Source organism: Carcharodon carcharias, chromosome 9 (assembly GCF_017639515.1).
Source record: "Carcharodon carcharias isolate sCarCar2 chromosome 9, sCarCar2.pri, whole genome shotgun sequence".
NCBI lineage: Eukaryota > Metazoa > Chordata > Chondrichthyes > Lamniformes > Lamnidae > Carcharodon > Carcharodon carcharias.
The window spans coordinates 154,579,429-154,602,165 of record NC_054475.1 but is presented as its reverse complement, the minus strand read 5'-3'; the positions used below and the strand labels follow the sequence as shown (position 1 = coordinate 154,602,165).

Sequence of the window (22,737 nt, the reverse complement as noted above, 5' to 3'; positions counted from 1 at the left end):
TGACAACTCTTGAAAGACTTCGTCCCCAGTGGGAATTGAGTGATGATCTCTCACTGTCGCTTCATTCACCTGTCGCATGTCAACACAGAGTCAGATATCACCATTTGGTTTAGGCACAACCACAACATGGTGTTGGTCCTTCAATTGGTTCTATGATGTCTTGGCCGATCAGTTCCTTGATCTTTGCCTCAACATTCCCCCTCAGACCAAAACGTGTTCTGTGTACAGGCTGAGCTACAGGCTTCATGTACTTGTCAATGGTTAATCTCACTTGGCAGGTGTGTAAACTACCTGATTCCTGGAAACACTGCTCCAAACTCCTGTCCTTCACAAAGGATTTCACAGAATTCTTGTGTAGCACCCCTGAGGCTTGGGCAGTTTCTCTGCTCAGAAGAGGCTCACTATCCTCCTCAATCATTACAAATTCTGCTTCTACATTCCAACCCCCAGCTCTCACATCCACAATGAAGCATCCAACAGTTTGAAGTAGGGTTTTCGATGTGTAAGGAGAGAGTTTTTTGACATATTTGAGATGTGCACTTGATTCTCTTTGTCATCAGCTCCTCCCACAGTGCTCTGTCGATGACATTACTGTCACTGCCTGAATCTACAATAATGCTCACTTCAACACCACCAACAATCACGGGAACTTTCTCATGGCTGCTCCTATTGATAGAAAACATGTATCCACGATTGCGGTTTGTGTCCTCACTCTCTGCATCTTCTTCAACTCAGTTCAGTTGTGCTACTTTCATCTCTCTTTTCTTTGTATTGTTTGCCAGGCTTCCATCTCTGTTTAGCTTTGCTTCTTCACTTCTTGGCAAAATGGTCTTTGCTCCCACATTTTCTGCATATCTTTCCCTTGACAGGCAGTAGGTATCTTTTCCACAGTTCTCCAAGTTGCCACATTTGACACACTCTCTCTCAGGTTTTTGCTGTCAACATTTGCATAGATCTGGATTCTATTGTGCCACTCGGTCAACCTCAATTTTTGTCACGCCAGTGGCGGAAGTGGGACAAAGTTTGATGCTGTGAAATTGTCCATCCTTCTGCTTCCAAAGCAGCTGCTATTTTCAGAGTGTCATCTAATGTTAAGTCACCTCCTCTTTCCAGCAGCTGACACTCCGACTTATCCGACTTGCAATGTGGGACCACCTGATCCAATACCTGGTTATTGAGATCTGTCACAACCTAATTGCATCCATCTGATGCCACCTGCCTCAAACAAGTCACAAATTGGGTGACTATTTCCCCCTCTTTCTGTCTCATCTAATGGGAAACATGTCTTTGGAATATGGTATTTGGCATCACCACATAATAGTCCTTCAAAGCTTTCATTGCACGTTCATAATCCACCTTTCCTTCTGCGTTAGGGGCAACATCTTGAAGGACTCCCTCACCGAAGCACCCACATTGAACAACAAGGCCCGTCGCTGTGCTTTGTGCACAAACATCGCCTCGACCAAAAATAGACCACGACTGTCAGCACACGCTTCAAATTCCACCAGCCAGCTTTATATTTCACACTGATGGTACTGGCACCACTGTTGGATCCAACGGCTCAATTGCCCGACTGCCGACATATCAGCTCCAGCAAATGCCGTGACGCAATCCTAAATGTCTCCATATTTATCCTCATCACCAATGGACGGAATTTTCCATGCCCGTTGGTAGCGGGCGTGATAGGTGGCGTGCGCGGACAATATGGCGCAATTGGTTTCCCAACGGCGGGAAGGCAGGTTGCGATCTTGCGCTCAGACCGCCAACAGCAGGCGGCGTTTCCTGCCAACGGTTGCCAGGGAGCTTATTACATCGGCATATCATTAAAAGGCTATCCCGCCAGGCTCTTGGACCCCTGCTGGGTCGTCAGTCCACATCGGTGAGAAAGCACGTTGCCGTGTTTGACAACAGCATACAGGTGCCATGCACTTGGCGGCCTTCAATTTGGGGGAACTGAGGTGAGTGAGCAGCATCGTTTCCCACAGCTCGCCAGGATCGCCTGTCGCTTTGCAGGCTTCAGGGCGCCAGGGGACCTGGGTGAAGTGCTGCCCTGCCTCGGAGGTGACTGTTTTTGGAGGGGTTGGTGTCCGGGGGAGCAACTGCTGCCCAGCCTTGGAGACGACTGTTGCAGTTGTCTGCGGGATGTGGGGGGGGGGGGGGGGGGGGGGGGGGGGGGGGGTGAACTGCTGCCGTGGTGTTGGATCCCGCGCACCAGAAATTGAGGTGGGGGCAGGGTAGGTGAGGGAAGTGACCATGCAGTGGGGACACCTGACCATTCCTCTGCAACTGAGACACTTCAAGCACAGCCACAGTGATATGATTTGGGTTGGGCTCCTAGCCTGCCCACCCATGCAAACAATGCAGAGGCACCAAAGGGCCACCAGGCGCTCCAAACCTTATAACATTCCCAAACAGCACAGACTGGAGTCCGTGACCACTTTACTGGACTGCAAAAGCCAATATTAATCTCAGCCTCTCATTATTTCCTTCTCTATTGGCTTCATGAATAATGATGTCATTGGAGATATTAGCTGTTTGTTGGATCCCATGTATCACTTTATGGATTTCCTGTTGGTAAATCTGGTGCCATATTGATGCCCAATACCAATCCCTTGTTTTGGTAAAGCCGACTCGACTGCACACGTTGTACAATCTCCTCGACAGCACTGGCCATGTAGCAGTCGCTGCTGGAGGTGCTCACAGCCCCTTGCAATCTCAGCAACCCAGTAAGGAGCTGTCTCCCCCATGCTGCAGGCTGACAGGGCAGTCATGCAGCACACTCATCTGTGGCTATCTGAGGGGTGACCAGCACTCTCCGGGAAGCGTTAAGGGGCAGTCACACAGGGCCAGGAACGGTGCTAAGTACAGCCATGATAACCACGTCTCTCTCTCTCTCTTTCATGTTGCAGGAAGACCATGTCAGAATCATGGTGACCTAGCTGTATGCCTTATGGCCGACAGAGACAGTAGAAGATGGAAGAGAGAGTGACTGAGGTTCCTGACCGCGCAAAGGCAGGAGCAGCAACCTCATGAGAAGGGGCAGCAGGGGCTCCCACACACACTGCCCAGGAGCGACAGTGAGCCGTGGCTGGTCGGCGCCTAGTGACAACCAGGGTCTATAGATCCTGTCATTCCTGCAGATGACCGAGAACCCAATTTCGCCGATGACTGCGCATGTCTAGGAACTTATTTGCTCACATCTGCCACTTACTGGACTTGGCGCCAAGGGGACATGGAGGACATCCACTGCCAGTGGCTGTGAAAGTGACTGTGGCGCTCAATTTCTATGCCAGTGGCTCCTTTCAGGGCTCCACATGACCCCTGTGGGATTTCACAATCCACCACCCACGAATGCATCCATGAGGTCACAGGTGCCATTGTTTCCATGGAACACAACTTTGTGCATTTCGCCTGGGACTGGGACAGCCAGGATGCAAGGGCCATTGGATTCACCCTGATCTTGGGATTCACACGGGTGCAGGGTGTGATTAACTGCACCCATGTGGTATTCAGGTCTCCATCGCTACACTCAGTGGACTTCATCAACCAAAAGGGATTCCATTCACTGCAATGTGCAGCTGGTATGTGACCACCAGATCCTGCAGGTGTGTGCACTTGTTTCCAGGGATTGTGCAAGACGCCTACATCCTCAGTCGGTCACAGATCCCTGACGTCTTCTAGGGTCCACGGAAGCTGCAGGGTTGGCTCCTCGAGGACAAGGGCTACCCACAGAGTACGTGGCTGATGACACCTGTGCGGCGGCTTCAGACTGCAGCAGAGCGATGCTATAATAAGGTTCATGCTGCAACTCGCAACTTGGTGGAGCAGACCACTGGGATGCTGAAAATGAGGTTCCAGTGCCTGGACTGGTCTGCTGGAGCCCTGCAATACAGTCCACATCATCACATTTACAACCTGGTGCTGCAACAGGGAGCGGAGCAGGCTGAGGAAGAGATGGAGGAGCTGCACGTCTCCTCCGATGAGGACGACACCGATGGGGATGAGGGTGAGGAGGTCCTCAGAGGTGATGATGACGGGGATGAGGCCCTTGCACTGGCCAGACGAGGCAGGCATGCTCAGGAGGCCCTCATACCTGCTAGATTTGTGGAGGACGACAACAACGTGCAGAAGGACACACCATAGATCTTCACATAGACTCTGAGAATGTCTGACTCCTGTCTGGCTGAGGGCAGCTCACTTGCGCTCTGTGATCAGGGTCATATCATGGAGACACAGCCAAGAAACTTTAGAAGATTCTGATGCTTTGTTCGCCTTCAGTACCTGAGCCCTTCAGGAGCTGGAGCACAGCATCAGTGATCACAGCTGCTGAAGCGATGGGGGCCAGCCTTTCCTTAAAGGTGCTGAGAGCACACAGAGAGAAAGAGAATTCTGTGGTGCCTGCCCACTACATTCTGGCAGCAATGACCAGTACCACTGAGGTGCCGGCATCAGTAATGTTTCCAGGGAGTGTAAGGCTGGGCCATCACTTTTGGTCTGAAGAGGCCCTGGACTGAGACACCTGCCTTTTATCTTGTGCAGAAAGGTTTCACATCTGACTGACAAGAACACCGCTCATCAGGACAAGGAACCAAGGGAGACATTCTTGAGAATTTATTGACAATAGTGAACATTATGTACAAGTGATTAACACCCATGCCCAGGCTGTGCAACTAATTCTCCTTAACTTTCCTAACCCTGCCCCTACGTCTTGGTGCTCCCCAGACATCCACAGTGGAGGTGGAGGCAGCTTGCTGACTGCGACACCCTGTCTGTGATGACTTTGGCAGGTGTCCTCTGGAGGGCCGAGACTTGGAGGGCTCCGGCCTGCTTTCGGGGTCCTGCTATGTAGCAGTGGCCCCCTCCTCGGACTGTGGAGCTGGAGCTACTGAGGTCACAGGAAGAGGGGATTCGAATGGGCCGATCACTCCTGGAGTCACCTGGGTGGATGGGCCCAGAGTGTGCACCTGCTGATCCTCCTCCCTATGGGTGCCCACAGGCCCCTGGCTGACTCCGTGAGGGGAAGAGGTAGCTGGATTGAGACCGAGCTGCCCAGCACACCTCTCGCGTACACTGTTGTAAGCAGACTATGGCATCAGCGATGGAGTTGAGCCGACGCAGCAGTGCAGGAGTGATGTCCTGGACCAAGGTCTCCAATGGCAGCCACCATCCTACCAGTGTTGACCTCGGTGCGTTGGCATGTCAGCGCTATCACCTCAATCTGAAGGAAGATGGACTCCTCCATTATGCCTTGCAATCTGAGGAGTGCAGTGGACATCCCTTCCTCTCCATCAGATGTCCCTGAGTTTGCCTTTGCAGCTCCAGCAAGTGTGACATGACCGAGCCCAGAGGCTCGTCACCTGACTCAGACTCAGCAAATTTCCGGTCTCCAGCAGTCCTCCAAATGCCAGGGACCTAAGAAGTTCCTACCGCTACCTGCTGTGGATCAGACAGTGCAATGTGCTCACCAGATTATGATCCCGAGGCTATTCTAAAGCTAGGTCCCACTGAGGTGTGTCTCTCTGCGCTGGTGGAGGGTGTGAGTGAGCGCTGTGATAGAACTTCGAGGAGAGTGCCTTCAGATTCCCCTTCCAAAGTTTCCTCAGGGCTTGATTGGAGGCTCTGGGTCATGGACTCTGCCAGCTGTTTGGCAGATGTGCCTGCGAAAGCAAGGAGAGATAATTAGTGCATGGCAGTGGCCTATGAAGCAGGACACATCACTCATGGCATTGTTGTCTGATGGATGTTGCACTGCTAGATCCTCACTTGGTAGAGCAGCGCTGAACTCACAGTCAGCACAGGACCGGTCCCGGTTATTGCCGGCCAGCTAGATGGCTCTGTTTTCAAAGTCCATGAGGACTTTGGTTGCGGGCATTCCTCCACCGATGTGCAACCTCTCCCTCTTGTGTGTGTGTGTCAGCTTGTCCTGCATGAATAGAGGTGGAGAAAGTGTAAGCAGGACGCCTGCCAGGCCAGATGCTAAATGTGCCTGGCCTGTGTGGGTGGTGAGTGGTCCCATCGACGGGCTGAGGACAATGAAGGCATCGGTGAGAGAGTGAATGGTGATGTCCCTTGAACTGGCAGTGAGTGAGGGCCCCGTGGATGTGTGCTGGGTTTGTGAGTGTGTGAGTTGGGAGCGATGAAAAGAGTGACTTACCCTGGCAGAATGAAGGAGATCTTTCATCCTCTTGCGGCACTGGATGGCTGTCCTCTTCTGAAGGGCATTGGCACTGACCACCGCTGCCACTGTCACCCAAGCCGGGTTGGTCATGTTGCTGCCCATCCTGTGGCCAGAGCGGGGATACAGGACATCCCGGCAGGCCTCCATGGCAATCAGCGGTCACTCGAGGGACCCGTCATTAAACCGGGGTGGGAGGGGGGGGGGCGTGGTGCTGCAGTCTTTTTTCCTTTACTGGCTGTGGTGTCTCTGGCAGTGGTGGTGAGCTGGTGGCGATGAGCGGTGTGCTGGCGGCTGCCTTTTAAACAGGGAGGCTGGCGTGATGCAACAGCAGGGTGACGGCGAGAGGGCGAACGAGAGCCCGCCCGCCATGGAAACGGGGTGTTTCCCGGGAGTGGATAAATAATGAGGCGGGTTTGAGACGATAAGGCGGGTAGGACGCCATTTTGCCCGCCCGCTGGCGTACTTAATGCAAAGCTGGGAAAATTTCACCCAATGTCACATCTCAGGCTGAAAAAAGGCACAGATTTAGCTGCCGGCAGCTAACTTCTGACCACGTGTCATCTGACCTTGGTTACCTTCAATGGTATACAACAAGTGATACAGTACAACCCAGGTTTCCAATTGCATTCCATCATTATTGTGACACATGGTACCGACATGACAGCCACACATGACAGCATGAATACAAGATTTATGAAGGAACAGAGAGAAGAAAGTAGTAGTAAACACTGCTTTTATTCAGAGTGATCTTCCCACAGGGGCTGGCACTAGGACCAGTGCTTTCTTTGATATATATTTAGGGCCTGGACTCGGGTAGGCAGGGCATAATTTTGAAGCTCGCTGCCGAAACTAAGCTGGGAATAATAGCAAACAGCTAACCGACTTCAGGTGGACGTTTCAAAATCAGTCTGGTTGAAACATTGCAATAAGATGTCAAATGGGCAGACGCGGTTTAATGCAGAGAAATGTAAAGTGAAGCATTTTGATAGGAAGATTGAGGAAAAGCAAATATAACCTGAATGATAAATTTTTAAAGGGAGTGCCAGAACAGAGAGACCGGGGGGCAGGGACGGGGGTTATACACACAAATCTTTGAAGGTGGCAGGATAAGTTGAGAAGACTTAAAAAAGCATACAGCTCCTGACTTTAAAAAGAGAAGCACAGAGCGCAAAAGCAAATAAGTTATGCTCAACCATTATAAAAATCACTGGTTAGGTGGAATATTGTGTCAAATTCTGGGCAACAAATAGATCACTAGTGGGTCTGGACAGATTGGGGAAATGGACCCAACAAGATAAAAAATCAGCAAACATGGCTCAATGTATTTAAGTGTGCAGGAAGAATATCAAGGTCTTGAAGAGAGTACAGAGGAGATTTACTAGGATAATTATGTGGAGAGACTAGAGAATTGGAGGGGCATTTGCAGGGCTAAAGGGATAGAGCGGAGAAATGGGACTGAATGGATTGCTCTACAGAGAGCTGGATGGACTCGGGACAAATGGCCGCCTCCTGTGCCGTTCTGACCCTATAAGTTAAGCCTGTTCTCCTTACAGCTGGAATTAAAGGGGAGAGTTCCAGATCATTGCCAGGATTTTATAGCCCCTCCCATCCAGTGGGATTTTAAGGTCCTGCCAAATGGACTGGAGATTTAAATGGCTCGCTGCATCTGCCAGGGGGAGGAGGGAGAAGAAAGAAAGGGGATACAGGGATGAGTGAAGTAAGTATTGGGCTAAAGTGTGTATAGGTTTGATGGCCTTTTCTCATTCACTGCATATAAAATAACAAACCTGTATAGCAAACCATTCAGTCCCATTTCTCCGCTCTATCCCTTTAGCCCTGCAAATGCCCCTCCAATTCTCCAGTCTCTCCACATAACTATTCTAGTAAATCTCCTCTGTACTCTCTTCAACGCCTTGATATTCTTCCCAAAGTTTGTTGCGGGGCTGTAAAATCCTAGCCCCTGAAGGGTTTTGTTAAGAGTAAACAGGAGAAGCTGTTTGCACTGATAGCGGAGAACAGTGTTATGGTACTTGGCGAAAGAACCAGAGGTGAGATGAAAAGGTTTTTTTTTAAACACTGCTAATTGTTCTGGAATGCACTGTCTGAAAGGTGGTGGAAACACGTTCAATAGTGACTTTAAAAAGGAAATTAGATAAATACTTGAAGGGGGAAAAATTGGCAGGACTTGGAAAAGGGCAGACAAAGAGCTGAAACAGGCACCATGGACCAAATCTATATGTTTATAGATGATACAAAATTGTGCTGTAAAAGAAGATCTTTAAAGGAGGAAATAGATCACTAGTGGATCTGGACAGATTGGGGAAATGGGCCCAACAAGATAAAAAATCAGCAAATATGGCTCAATGTATTTAAGTGTGCAGGTCTGTGCTGTAAATACATGCACTATATGTATGTCCCTAGATGTGCAGAATTACAGGCTGGAGTATAACGGCTGGATGCAAGTCAAAGATGGCAGGAATGAAGTGGCTTCAACTGCCTCTAAAGATCAATGCCAGGCAGCCAAAGGTAGAAGGCTACTGGGCTGCAGTGTTCCGCATAAAGCTGGGGTCATTTCAATGATAGGCTTTGGTGAGACGGCTCTGGTGTATTGTGTACTCTCTGTTCCCTCCATTTCAATGAGGGCATTTTAGCTCTGGTTTTGAGAAGAACAATGTGAATGAATGATTGTGTATTTGCATTGAATCACAGAGATAGAGTTCATACCTCCTGTTTGGATTTGCTAGAGAGGTGTAGAATAGATCTGATTCAGATCTATAAAGCTATTGAAAGGCCTTGATAGGAGTCAGCTGGTTAGATAGTTTGAGGAAAAAAGGGGCTGGCTAGAGCTGGGGAAAGTGGAGAAGGGAGAAGAAAGAAAGGGAATACAGGGATGAGTGCAGTAAGTATTGGGCTAAAGTGTGTATAAGTTTGATGGCCTTTTCTCATTCACTGTACATAAGATAACAAACCCATACTGGAAAACAAACTTGATTTCGGAAAAAACAGTTTACAAGTGTCTGCTTTTCACATCCTCAGGATAGAGTGCTCCTTAATTAATTATTTTTTGGGGGACTATGTAGGCAAACACTACAACCAATTTGTGTACATCACTAACAGCAAGGAGATACTAACTAGTTAGTTGGCTTTTGTCAGTGTAGGTTGCGGGATAAATCTCCGCTAGGATACCAGTAGGAATTCTCTTCATATATTGTGATGGGATCCTTGAACAGTCAGTTTAACATATCAACTTGGCCATTGCAGCATTTCCTCAGTATTGCACTTCAGTGTCAGCTTAAGTTATGTGCCCAGTTTCGATTGTGGAGATTAAATATACAGCTTTGCATGCCCTGCAGCCTAGGCTAAACTCTGAAATAATCATGGTCTAATCGCTGTAATATAAGTTCCTTCAGGCAATATATAAGTGGCTGCATCTCCAAATCTAAGCATTGTAGCTAGAGATTACCAATATAGGGGTCCGTTAGCTTAATGGCTAGAGCATGGTGCTGAATGATGCCAACATTGAGAATTCAATCCCTGTACCGGTGGTGGTAGTTCATGGAGGCTTTGATCCATGCTTGATGTGCAGTGCTGCCCTCAAGCTATATAACCACTTGTCTCTCTTAACAGAGAGAGATGCCTTTGGTCCCTCATGGACTATGGCTAATTACCTGAGATCACCAATATGTAATGTGGAAGATAAAATACAATAAATTCCCTATAGCTCTCAGAATATCATACGTACACAAACATGAGGACAATGACCAATAAAAGTGTAGACTGAGTAGTTACTCATACTACATCCAAAGGAAATAGCTCTGATAAGAAGTCACTGGTTGGGATCCAAAATGTGGGTAAGTTATAAAGGGCTCTCAATAATGCAGAAAATTGGGTAGTACCAAAACAGGAAATGTTTATAGGAAAATTAATCAAAAAATGTATTTTAGTAATATAGTTTTTTTGAAAAGACTTTCTGTGTAGCACAATTAACTTTAAAACTTTACTCTTAAAATCTAAGGCCTCAATTTATCATCCAATCAATCCACTTATATGAATAAGCATCCCTACTTTGCTCTCTCAAAGACTTTTTCACGAATGAGGGTAGTGTTGTCACCAATTTCCTACATTCCTTTATGATGTATAAAACTTCATTTATGGGGATAGATTGGTGAAGCTGGGACTAAAGAACAAAAGGTTGAAAGGAGATTTGATAGAGGTGTTCAAAATCCATGAGAGGTCTGGACAGAGTGGCTAGAATAAGCAAAATACTGCAGACGTTGGAAACCTGAAATAAAAGCAGAAAATGCTGGAAACACTCAGCAGGCCTAGCAGCATCTGTGGAGAGAGAAACCAAGTTAACGGGTGGAATTTAATCCAGGCAACAGTCGGTCTTGCCTGCCAGCTAGAGAGCCAGTGAGAGGCCCATGTTGCCCGCTTTGGGGAAGGCCAGTGCCAGTCAGGCACTTAAGTGGCCAGCCGCGGGGGTCGTAGGGTCAGAAACCCCACCCCTCCAAGAACAGCTGGCCAACCCGAAGAGGCGGGATGAGGCTCTTAAGGCCCTAATTGGTGTTAGGGTGGGAAGACCATCCATGAGCTTCCCCGCCCTGGACTTAAATCGGGAAGGCAGTGAAGTACCCACCTTGTACCCTCCTGCCTGATTAAATGCTCCCCCCCTCAGCCTCCAAACTTGCCTCTGGCGAGGGCATTAAGTTACGCCCAGTGTTTCAGGTCTGTGACCTTTCATCTGATGCTGCCAGACCTGCTGAGTCTTTTCAGCCTTTTCTGTTTTTATTTCAGATTTCCAAGATCTGCAGTATTTTGATTTTGTTATTTGTGTGGAGCGAAGGAAATCGGCTATGTGGAAGAGGCCAGAATTATTAGGAGCTCAGGGATCTTGGGGCTGTAGGAAGTTCCAGAGATAGCGGGGGTTGGGGGGGGAGGAGTTTGAAAACAAGGGCAAGAATCTTAAAATTGATGCATTGTCAGACTGGGTGCCAATATAGATCAGTGAACACAGGGGTGGTGGTGAATGGGACTTGGTACCATAGTCTGTACTGCTAATGCTTTAGACTGGAAAATATAAGTGCTAAACAGAGAACAGTTAACTCACATCAAAGCAGAAATTAATTTAAAATGTACAAACCAAGAGATTAAAGTGAAACCCACCGGCCACACTTATAAAGGTCACAACAGTAACAGGTGTTACTCTTTATTTTCAGTATGCAGGGAGCACTTGACTGACTCAGGCACGTCACCTATTAGAAAGAAGAAATCCAGTCATCTGACACTATGCAATAAAATTTCATTTCTGTATTTAACCTGATAGGTTCAATTACTCAGTTTGGTTTCTTTATCGATTTGACATTACAGTATTCATAAATATCAGTAATTTCCTTCTACTGAGTTCAGTCATACACAATCCCGTACACTTTGAGCCTGAAGTATTTTTAAAAATAGAAGCAGGAGTAGGCTGTGTTGCCCTTCAGGCCTGCTCCCCCATTTAATAAGCTCATGGCTGATTGTAAAATTATGAGACCATCAGAAATAGGAGCAGGCCATTCGGCCCCTCTGGCCTGCTCTGCCATTCAATAAGACAAAGACTGATCTGGTTATGGCCTTAACTCAGCCTTACCTCCCCTTTTCAATCTGATCCCCATATCCTCAACTCCCTCAGAATACAAAAATTTAGATTGCCGCCTTGAATATTCTCATCGATTGAGCATTCGCAGCCCTTTGAGGTAAGGAATTCTAAAGATTCACAAACTTCAGTGAAGGCATTTCTCCTCATCTCCGTCTGAAATGGCTGCCACCTCGCAAGTGCAGTCAGAAACAGATCCACCCCATCACGGCAGAGTTAGCTGTACCGCACTACAAGGAAGTGCATAATTGCAGCTGTTACAGGAAATTCAATAGTCAAAGGGTGGACAGATGTTTCTGCAATAGCAGAGGAGAGTCCTGAACGGTGTTCTGTCTCCCTGGTGCCCAGATGAACATATCACTCAACAGTCCGACAACAGCCAGCAGTTGTGGTCCATCTTGGGACCACTGACATAGATGGAAAAAGGGTTGAGGTCTTCCAGGTGAAATTTCAGGGAAGAGGAAATGAATTAAAGAGCAGGACCTCAAAAGGTGGCAATCTCAGGATTACGCCTAGTGCCATGTACTGGTGCATATACAAACAGGAAGACAGTGCAGGTGAATGCGTGGCTGGAGAAGTGGCATGGAGGGAGATTTCTGGGACATCAGTTCCAGCCCTGAGGCTGAAGATACCTGAAGAGCCGAACAGGTTGCAGCTGAACAGGCATGGGACATGTCCTTGAGGAGGGATTAATTAGTGCTAAATAGGAAGGTTTAAACTAATTTGGCAGAGGGAGTGGCACCAGGATGTAGCAGCAGAGAGGGGAGACAACGAGTTTAGAAATTTAGGACAGACAAATTGCAATAGGACAAAGAAGCAAAGCACGATGCTGGACTGCACATGTGAGGAACGTTATAAGCTGCACAGGCAAAGGTTGTCACATGGAGTTATGATATAGCGGCTAGATCAGAGGCGTGGCTTAAACATAGACAGGAAGGGCAGGAAACATTCCTGGCTATTCTGTATTCAGGATAGGAAATGAAAAAAAGACAGCTGAGAGATGACAGTATTGGACAGCATTGCAGTTCTATAGAGGGACAATACACTAGAGAGATCAAAAGCTGATTCTATTTATTTAGAATTAAGGAAAAGGAACAGAAAAGGGGCCAGGAACGGTTACACATGCACTCGGCTTGCTCTCCCTCTGCTGGCACACGTGTAGTCATTCACATCAGTGAGCTGGTGCACATACAGCTTTGCACCCGTGCAAAGTGAAGTCACTCTGCCTGCAGCTTGGGGAGCTGCCCTGTGCATCGCTCGCCTGCTCCTTCCACCAACTCTGCTCAACCACCACCCCCCTCCACTCCCCCACCCCCACCCCCATAGCATGACTCTAATACCAATCATGAGAAAAACATTTATTTTGTCCAACACACAGTGACTTTCTTCTCTGGGTTTCAGTTGGTTGATCTAGTTTCCTTCAGCATTTTCCTCATTCCACTATAAGAATTTCAAATTGTTGGGAAAACCAAATGGTTTCAAACTCTTAACTTCTCCAGCTTTAATGCCTTGAAATAAGGCACTTTGTTGCAGACAGCCTGATCATATAGATTTGAGTCAATAGTTCCTCCACCTCCACACAAGATATCACTTCCTGGCCAATGGAAATCTGTACACTGGCTTTGGAACAGCTTTTAATATATAATATGGCAACACTTCAGGACACAAAACAAGTGTGAGAAGACTGTCTACTGAAGGGATGCCGAGCAGGTAGTTCTGTTAGTATGTGCTAAAACGTCAGATTAAAGCACCTTCTCTCCTTCTGTCTTAGTTATAGATCTGTAAAATCTTTGATGAGGCAGCTGGTTTTGAGGTCACAGGCACTGCAGCTACATGTGCGGTACATGCAGCTCTGCAGTTGCAGCGTCACCAGACTCAGCCAACCCTGCACCCGACCAGTCACTGCCCTGCTCCTGACCCCTCGCCACCCTACTCCCAACCCCTCACTCGACCCATTGTTGCCCCCTCCGACCCCTCTTCCTCTCCCGACCCGTCACCACGCTCTCTCTCCTAACCCTTCTCCCAACCACTTGCTGCCCTGTCCCTGACCCCCTCTCCCTCCCAATCTCTGTCCCTCCTGCTCTCACTCCAACCCCTCTCCCTCCCACCCCCTTGCCACCTGCTCTAACTCCCAGCCAAAGAGGATGTCAGATTGTGTGCTGACCTGGGGCATTGTGAAGACAGACACCATTTTTGATGCAGACAGCTTCATAAGTCACTGATTATTATGTGACTATGATAAATTGCCTCTGCACACGTGCGGGAAGTGCTGCCCCTAGTTTTGCGAAGTCAATAAATGCAGCCGTTTGTGCAACAAAAAACTGACCCATTGTGGCTGACATAGCGAACGAGTACAAACTGCAACAAAAAGATTTAAGACTAAGTTTCTCAGATTAAAATCTTGTTTTACAAAAAAAAAGGACAGAATCTTCTGGTCCGGAGTCTTAAGTCTGGTGGTGGGCGGGAAAGTTGGTGTGATTTCCACTGGGCGGCAAGATGGCCGTTCAGCTCATTAATTATGCATCAGCGAAGAGCTCGGCGAATCTTGTGGCAGGGTGGGCAGGGAGTCTCCCCCTGTTATCCCTGGTGCCATATTTAAACAGCATCTAGGCAGCTATTCATTCAGGCCCAGGAGCTCTGCATTATTCCTCCAGTGTCCTTGCGGCTGCAGCTCATACTGGAGAAGCTGGAGACTGTGAGTAACCACATCCCGGGACATATGAAGGTCATCTTTAGATAAGGGCACCGCCTGTGATAGTCCCATGGTTGGACCAATGCTCACCGCTGCAGTGTTCCATGTTCGCCAGTCTCTTGACCTTCTAGAGGCCCTGCTGCCTCTTGCTGCTCAGGCCCTTGCTCTTCCTGGCCCAGTGCCAACCAGGAGGCTTGCCTACAGCCTGCATCATCAACGCCTCGGTGGATGTGTGAACAAATTGAGGTGATACATTAAGTGAGCATCTCCTTTTCAGGTTTCCCTCCATCTCAAAGCCAGCAGGCAAATGCTAAGCCCTTCACCTGGCCTCTATTTAGACAAGGCATCCCCCTCCCACCCCTTTGCGGTAAAGGCCATCCCAGAGGACCAGGGATGGGTGTTCCTCCCGTTCATACATATCTGTTATGGAGACATTGCTCGGTGACCAGGGTGATGAGAGCCATGTGCAGGAAGCCTCCCTCTGACACTATTCCACTTGCCTCCATTACCCTAGAGACCATTGCTTTGGCAGCATAGAAAGACTAACCATGTAATTCCCTTGTCAGCCGTGACTATTCACCCAGGATGATGGATGTTTGGAGTTGTGAGTTGGCTGTCCTCTACCAGCTGTGTCCCTTGGATGCATTCCACCTCCCTGCATCCCTGCCTCTGACAGCAGCAGATGGCGAATGGCACAGAACGATTGGCAGCTCCACGAGTCGGGAACAAACTTGCTGCAATGTGGGCTTCACCATAGAAAGGAGGGCACATCTGAGCATCCTTGAAATCCAGTTGTCACATAATTATTAGGATTTCCCTTTAGTTGGCCACGCGCTGACCTTGAACTCCACCCACCCGAAAAGACCCTCCGCTCACTTCGATGGTCATGGTCAGATTAGAAAAATGGTGCCCGTCACCTTTCAAACTCACTCCACCGCCTTCTACTCTCCCCCTGTCACCCACCAACTTCCCCCATCACCACAGACCCACTCAATGTCACCATTCCTCTCCCCCCACTACCCTGAACCCTAACATGATCTACCTTCACATGCCTTTCCTCCTCTCAGAGCCAACACCCGGTACTGTCCCCATGCCCACCCTGACCTTGGTCCTCCCTCCGTTATCCAAGCCACTGTCTTGTCCCACTCCGTGACTTCCCCAACCCCCACACCCCAATGAGACCTTCACCTACCAGACTCTCACCCTGGATCTGCCACCCACTGCATCCCACTCCCCCCTCTGACTGTGACTGTTCCCTCCCAACAGTAGCCTGCATTCACCCCCCCAGGACCCCACTGTTGATACCACCACACTTTAAGACCCTATCCCCGCCACCCACCCCCCCCACCCCAGACACTTACTCCCCTACTTCCCAGACACTCAACCCCCCCCTCACTTCCCTGGACACCCCCGCTTCCCAGGAGATTCCCTTCCCCATTCCTCAGGCACCCTCCCCATTCTCCACCGTAAGCCTGCCTCCCCTGTCCAGTCTTCACTCTACCCTTTCACATTACCCCACCCCCACTCCCAGTCTTTACCTGCCTCCCCTGTCCAGCCTTGGCGCAGCATTCGCCAACAGCACTTGAGTAAAGTTATGTGAGGCCCCCAAGGAGGAGAAAGCAATATCTACGGACCTCAAAGTCATGGAAGGGTTGTAGCTCACCGGATGCAGGCCATTTATACGCAGTCATAAAACCGAACATTCTAATGTCCCACTGGCAGGGAACTTAATTTGCAAGGGCGAATGTAATTCCGGTGAGGTGGCTTTTAAATGAGCATGCATGAGATGCTAATTCATGCAAATGGGGTTCCTGACACTGTTGGGAAGCTCCACCCGTCTTTAACCTGCCTTGAAAGTCGGGGGAGCAAAATTCCAACAGTTTATTCCGCCATCAGGAAACAGATCTTTTTACCTCCCGCCAAATTAAGTGCCCCCGCCTGCCACGATTTCTGCTGCTGGTGGGAACGCTCACAAGCCCATCAGACATTCACTGGCATCTCACTCACTGCCAGCTCAAGGGACATCACCACTCACTCTCTCACACACAGACCCTCACATCTCCATCGGGGCTCACCTCCTCTACAGCTTGCATCCTCAACCTATCCATGGCTCCACTCACCACCCGCTCAATCCAGGCATCCTTATCATCTGCCCTGGCATGCTTCCTGCTCACACTCTCCATCTGCCTTTATGCAGGACAGGCTCACACACAATTGTCGGGAGAGGTCCCAGACCAGGGGTGGAATGACAGAACTCACTGGCTTCGTGAACTGAGCCATCGAGCTGGCCAGAGAGGACGTGGACTGTGCCTGTGGTGACGATGAGGTTGGCAGTGCACACCCACGCAGGGTTTTTGCACCAGCTCATCCCTCAGACAACCATACCGTGAGTGCATTGCCGTGTTTTAGAGTTTGCTGCCATGCTCTAATTATCTCTACTTTCTTTCGTAGGCACCTCTGCCAAGCGCCCGAGGCCCTCAACCAGCCAGGCACTTAGCTTGAGCCCCAACGACACCCCAGATGAGGAACCGAAGGACAGCACCATTAAAGGCCAGTCACAGCGCTGACCCACACCCTCCAGCAGCGCAGAAGCACACACCTCGGTGGGACCTAGTTCTAGAGCAGCCTTGAGGTCACAATCTGATGAGCGCAGCACACAATCTGGTCCACTGCAGGCGGAGGCAGGGACATCCGAGGTCGTCGGCACTCGGAGGGCTGTTGGAGGACAGGAATCTGCTGAGTCTGAGTCAGATGACAAGCCTCCGGTCTCAGTCCTAAATCAGTGGGTGGAGCTGCAGCGACAATCATGGGAACACCAAGAGATGTCAGCTGCACTCCTCAGATTGCAACACACAATAGAGGAGAGCGTCCGTCTTCAGTCTGAGGTGATAGCGCCAGCATGCCAATGCACCGCGGTCAATACTGGGAGGATGGCGGCTGCCATGGAGACCTTGGTCTAGGACATCAGTCCAGCACTGCTGCAAGAGCAGCACTCTATTGCTGCAGCCCTCAGTGGCATCCATCAGTGGTTACACGAGGGGGGGGGGGGGTGGGGGGGTGCACCTATATCTCACTCCAGTTGCCCTTTCTCCACAAGGAGTCAGCCAGTGGCCCCATGGCACTCATAGGGAGTAGGACCAGCCGATGGACACCCTAGGGCCATCCACCCAGGTGGCTTCATGAATGTCCAGCCAATCCCAATACCCTCTTCCTGTGACCCCATCACCTCCAGCTCCACAGGCTGAAGAGGGTTCACCTGCCCCACAGCAGGATATCCAAAGCAGGCCGGGGCCCTCCAGGTCTCGGCCCTCCAAAGGATGCCCGTCAATGTCATCACAGACAACAGGGCTTAGCAGTCAGCCCGCTGCCTCTGCCTCTGCTGTGGATGGTGGGGATGCACCCAGACATAGTGGTAGGGTTGGGAATGTTAAAAGGATTTAGGAGCACAAGGGTGGCATAGGTGTTCACAACATGTATATAATGTTCACAAGTATAAACAGAATTGCACCCATTTCACATCTCCTCTTGTGTATGCCTCTTTTTTATGATGATCTGTGGGGGGGAATCAGGTGTGATACCATGGTCCCTCACCTCACTTAGTGCAGATGTCGCTATCATAGGCCTCTCGTCTATATCATGTGCTTCTATATCACCACAGAGTGTAGCCCTTTCCCAGATCATGCTCGACATCAGTGATGCCTGGACCTTAATGTTAAGTGCACTTGTGGAAGGAACCTCGTTCACATGCTTTGCAGGGTCATGTCATGTTCATTCTTGGCTGTGTAAGATTGAGGCAGGGGTGTCCTACTATCTCATCTGCATTCTTGAAGGTGAAGCTGTAGTTGCAAGGAGAGATGTGTTTACGCACGGAGAAGTGTTATATATTGTGCAACTCCATGTGCTCTCTATCATCCAGCAGGGTTTTCATGCTATGAGCCCATACTCAGAGCTCCTGTGCACTCCTGTCTGTCAACTTGTTTCCAACTTTCCAAGTGTACATCTGCTAGCCTCACCAATAAGTGGGAGCACCTTGCCATCTTAAGGTGCCAAAGCTCTGTCCCTCTCAGCCATATTATTGCCCTGGTGCTCAAACCTACAACCTTGATCGTTTCTCAACCTGTAATTGTCTGGATTGTGGCCACAGGCTCTTGTCACAATGTTGGGATGCAGCGCTGTGCATCCTATCACCTAAACACCCACCGAGACAAGTGGTGCTAATTGCAAATGGTGATTTTTGTTGGTCAACAGAGCCTTTGAGCATGCTTTGGAAGCGCACATCATAGCTTTAGACAATGCTGAAGGGAGCAATGGGATAGGAGTGAGGATGTACTGAAGCTGAAGTCTGCTCTTTACTAGCAACGACTTGTCACCTTGAGGGCCTGATGGTGTCTGAGCATTTTGGAGTTTGTAAGGGCCATGGGGGCACAACGTGTGTCCTAAAGAGGAAGCATTTTAATATCTGGCATTCAAGTGGTTGAACATTGTTATTCTCAGATAGTCCACATGTATAGTGAGGTGAGGATAAAAGCAGGCCAGCATCCCTAACTAAGTGTGCCGGATGTTAATGTGATAGAGAAGAAGGTGGCACAGAGGATTCAGCCATCTCTGAATAGAAGCACACCTGCAGAACCTCTTTGGCTGCCTTGGCTCAAGTGTCACCGATCAGTTTCACCATTGATGTTACACAGAATGCGTTGTCCCACTGCTGGAGATGGAGCTCCTTGAGGAACTTTGTCAAATTCAAGGCATACAGCTACGAGCCCACTGAGGATACTAGAACAGTTCCTGGCTCTTGTAGGCTGCCAATGTGACTGGGATACTGGAGGGATGCTTGAAGAGGCAGCACCTTCTGACGTCTGATGCTGGGACTCCCTCCTCCACTTAGCACCTCATCTCAGCAAGGACACATGCTACCGAGGCTTCATCGCCCTTCAAAGGATCAGGACAAAGTGACCCTGATGTGTAATTATTCACACTCATATTGAAGTGCAAGGGTGAAACGAGAGGACTAGCAACGCTGGTGTTCATGTTGGCCCATGATGGAGGGCACTTGTCCAAGAGTGCACTCACTGCAACATGTCATCCTCCTCATGGAATCTGGTGGCTATGAGGGCCTCATGCGCACGCCTGCCTTGACTGGCATGTGCTATGGCCTCTTCCCCTGCAGCCTCAGCTTCCTTGAACTTATCACTGGCATTCCCTTCAAGATCCTCCTCATCAGAGGAAATGTGCAGCTTCTCCATCCCGGCATCTGGCAAGTCCTCTCCCCTTTGCAGTACGAGGTTGTGCAGTCTGCAGCAAGCCGCAATGATCTGACCGACCCTCTGGGGCCTGTACTGGAGTGCTCCGCCAGATCTGTCCAGGCATCAGAATCTTTAAGATGCCAATGGTGTGCTCCACCAATGGTTGTGTAGTGGAATGAGTTTCGTTGTACTTGCTCTCTGCAGGATTCTGTGGCCACCGCGTGGGTATCATCAACAACATCCTTTGCGGGTACCTTTAGTCACCAAGGGGCCAGCCCTGGATCCTGTGTGGTCCCTCGAAGATGTCCAGAATTTGCGATCTACTCCAGATATATGAGTCGTGGACACTTCCTGGGTATCTGATGCAAATCTGCATGATCAGTTTTTTATGGTCGCAGACCAGCTGTATATTGAGTGAGTGGTTGCCTTTCTTGTTTATGTATTGCAGTGTCTGTTGCCAGGGAGCTTTCATAGCCACATGAGTATAGTCGATTGCATCCTGCACGTGTGAGAATCTGGCAATCTCTGCAAAGCCCAGTGCTCTGGCGTCCTGGCTTGCTTGATGTCGAAGTTGTCGTAATTGTGGGCCTTGACAAAAAGGGTGCCTGTGATCTCATGAATGCAGTTGTGTGTGGACACTTGAGAGATCCCGCAGAGGCCCCCAATGGAGCCCTGGGAGGAGCCACTAGCGTAAAAGTTGAGTGCGGCTGTTACTTTCAGAGCCACCCGCAATGGATGCCCTCCCAGTCCCCATGGTGCCAATTCCTGGAGAATGTGGCAAATATGAGACACCAGGTCCCTGGACATGCAGAGGTGTCGGTAACACTGTCTCTCGATCAACTGCAGATAAGACATTCGAGTTCTGTACACCCTTGGCTTTGTGAGCCACCTACGTATGACATCTCTGTGAGCCTCATCCTGTGTGTCCAGAAGGGCCACTGCTACCCCTTGGTCCTGAGATTTTTTGCTCCTCCCTTTGGCGAGCCAGGTGCCTCTGTTGAAAACTTCTCCTTCTTCTCTCCTGTCTGTATGCGATTATGCAGCAGCAATAAATCCAGGCCCCATCCTCCTGATGGTCTCCTCTCTGCAGCCTCAGTGAGAAACAGACAAGGGGCAGCATCAGCCTGCAAAGGTCCTCTTTCTGTCAATGACTCGTCAGCGAATGTGGGTTCAAGGACTTTGTTGGCAACTACTCGCCCCTGAAATGCTGACCAGTGTGGGTTGCGTTTCAAGGTTCTCCTCTCTCCCCCAATTTAAATAACTGACTGTCATGAGATTGCTTGGGCAAGGCACTTGGATGTGCTGCTTTTAGCCCAGGCACTGAGATCCTCATTCACTGCACTCTGATACTATGCTCTTTGGAATAAAAATGAAGGAAAACATTTAGTCACGAAACAAGATTATTTGAGCGGGTCTGAGGTTTCCCATCTGTGAACCTGTCAGTGCCATGATTGTAACATGCATCTGAAGCTTGTCCAGTCGTCCAATTACTCTGGAGTTTGTTATCACTCTGGGGAATTTCCATGCTGCGAACAAAGGGTTAATACAAGATCAATCAGTGCCATTTTGCAGGATTAGCTTCGCATGAATGCACATCGTCGCTTCACTTTCCTGATTCCCTGCATTGTCATTGAAAAGCTCCTAACATGTCTCAGGTGTGCATCTCTCCTCATTTGGGAATGCGCTGTTGATTTGGGTGCCAATGTAATAAGCCCCACCCTAGTGCATGCAGCTATCCTCCAATCTGCCCGCAGAGCCCCCACCAGCAGTGTTTCTCCTCATTTTAATTTTGTAGTGCGCCCTTGCTGCAGGTTGGAAGATGGTGGTGCTCAGCTCTCACTGCCAGACCAGCTTGGACTCTCCCTATGTGTATGTGGAACCCCTCCCATCATCCCAGAGGAGCCTAATGTTCAGGTTTCCCTCCCTTCAAAACCTCTGAATCTTCCCCCTCTATTCCTTGTTCCCATTGGGATTGTGGTGGATATCCATTTGTTAGCCCCAGAACATTTTGAGGTGGATGTGCCTGTGCCTGGTGTGGACCTCATGCATCCACATCTTGAGGCCACTTACACAGCTACCTCCACAACCCCCACACATCCCCACAATGCCTTTTCCCCATCTGTAAGCTCCCCTAACAGAGTGTGCCATCTGTGGCCCAGTATGATGCAGAAACCCTGCGGACCAAGATGCATGATGTTACGACAATGCCCAACATGCACACAACATGCTGGGCACGACTGAGACAGAACTGACATGTCCTCCCCCTCCCTGGACTGGGACATCATCAGTCTCTACAAGCTCAACAATGTAAACTGAAGCACTTCTTCACTCACCGCTCCTCCCATTCTGACCCCAAGTGCCTTGTGTCAATCTGTAACATGCTCTCCCCCCATCCGAGTGATGAGGGCAACAATTCCCTGCACCCTCCCCCAGCTCATGTGTCTGAGTACAACCTTCCTCACTCTTACCATCAGTGGAGCCCTAACCCTGCAGACCCTCCCCATGCCTCAGGCCAGTCTTCCCCGTTCCCCAGTGGACCCCTAACAGGTCTGGTAGGTAGAGACTTGTCAGTGACAACACCCTGAAAGTGATGTGGCGCTGCCTGCGAAGCCTGGCACTGATTACCTCGAGCACTGCACGATGCAAGGTGTGCGAACAAACCTCAAAGTCATAAGCAAAGTGCAGGTCGCCAGATGCACGTCACTATTGATACTGTTGTGATGTGGACAATCCAGCGCTGAGGGGGATGATTCCGGAGAACAGTCCTTACAATGAGATGCAAGTTTATTGAAATGATGCTCCAATGTGCCACGGCAGGATATGTGGCCCACCCTTGAAGGCTGCAGCACACAATCACAAACTGGGTTCACAGTGACGTGGAACTGATTTCTGGCCTTCTCGTGGTATTTTCCACTCCCGCCCTGGCCACGGTCAAATCATCAGAGTGTGTGGCTTATATCACAACCTATCATTCAGTTTATTGAAAATA

At 49.5% G+C, this 22,737-nt stretch overlaps 1 protein-coding gene across 1 annotated transcript in view; it reads right to left on the bottom strand.

Moving 5' to 3' along the window:
* Nucleotides 1-22,737, bottom strand: part of tmem255a (transmembrane protein 255A) — a 119,901-nt gene that overhangs the window by 30,037 nt on the left and 67,127 nt on the right. The window contains exon 6 of the mRNA XM_041195219.1: nt 11,342-11,430. Coding sequence (XP_041051153.1) covers nt 11,342-11,430 — 89 coding nt within the window. The remainder of the gene's footprint in view (nt 1-11,341; nt 11,431-22,737) is intronic.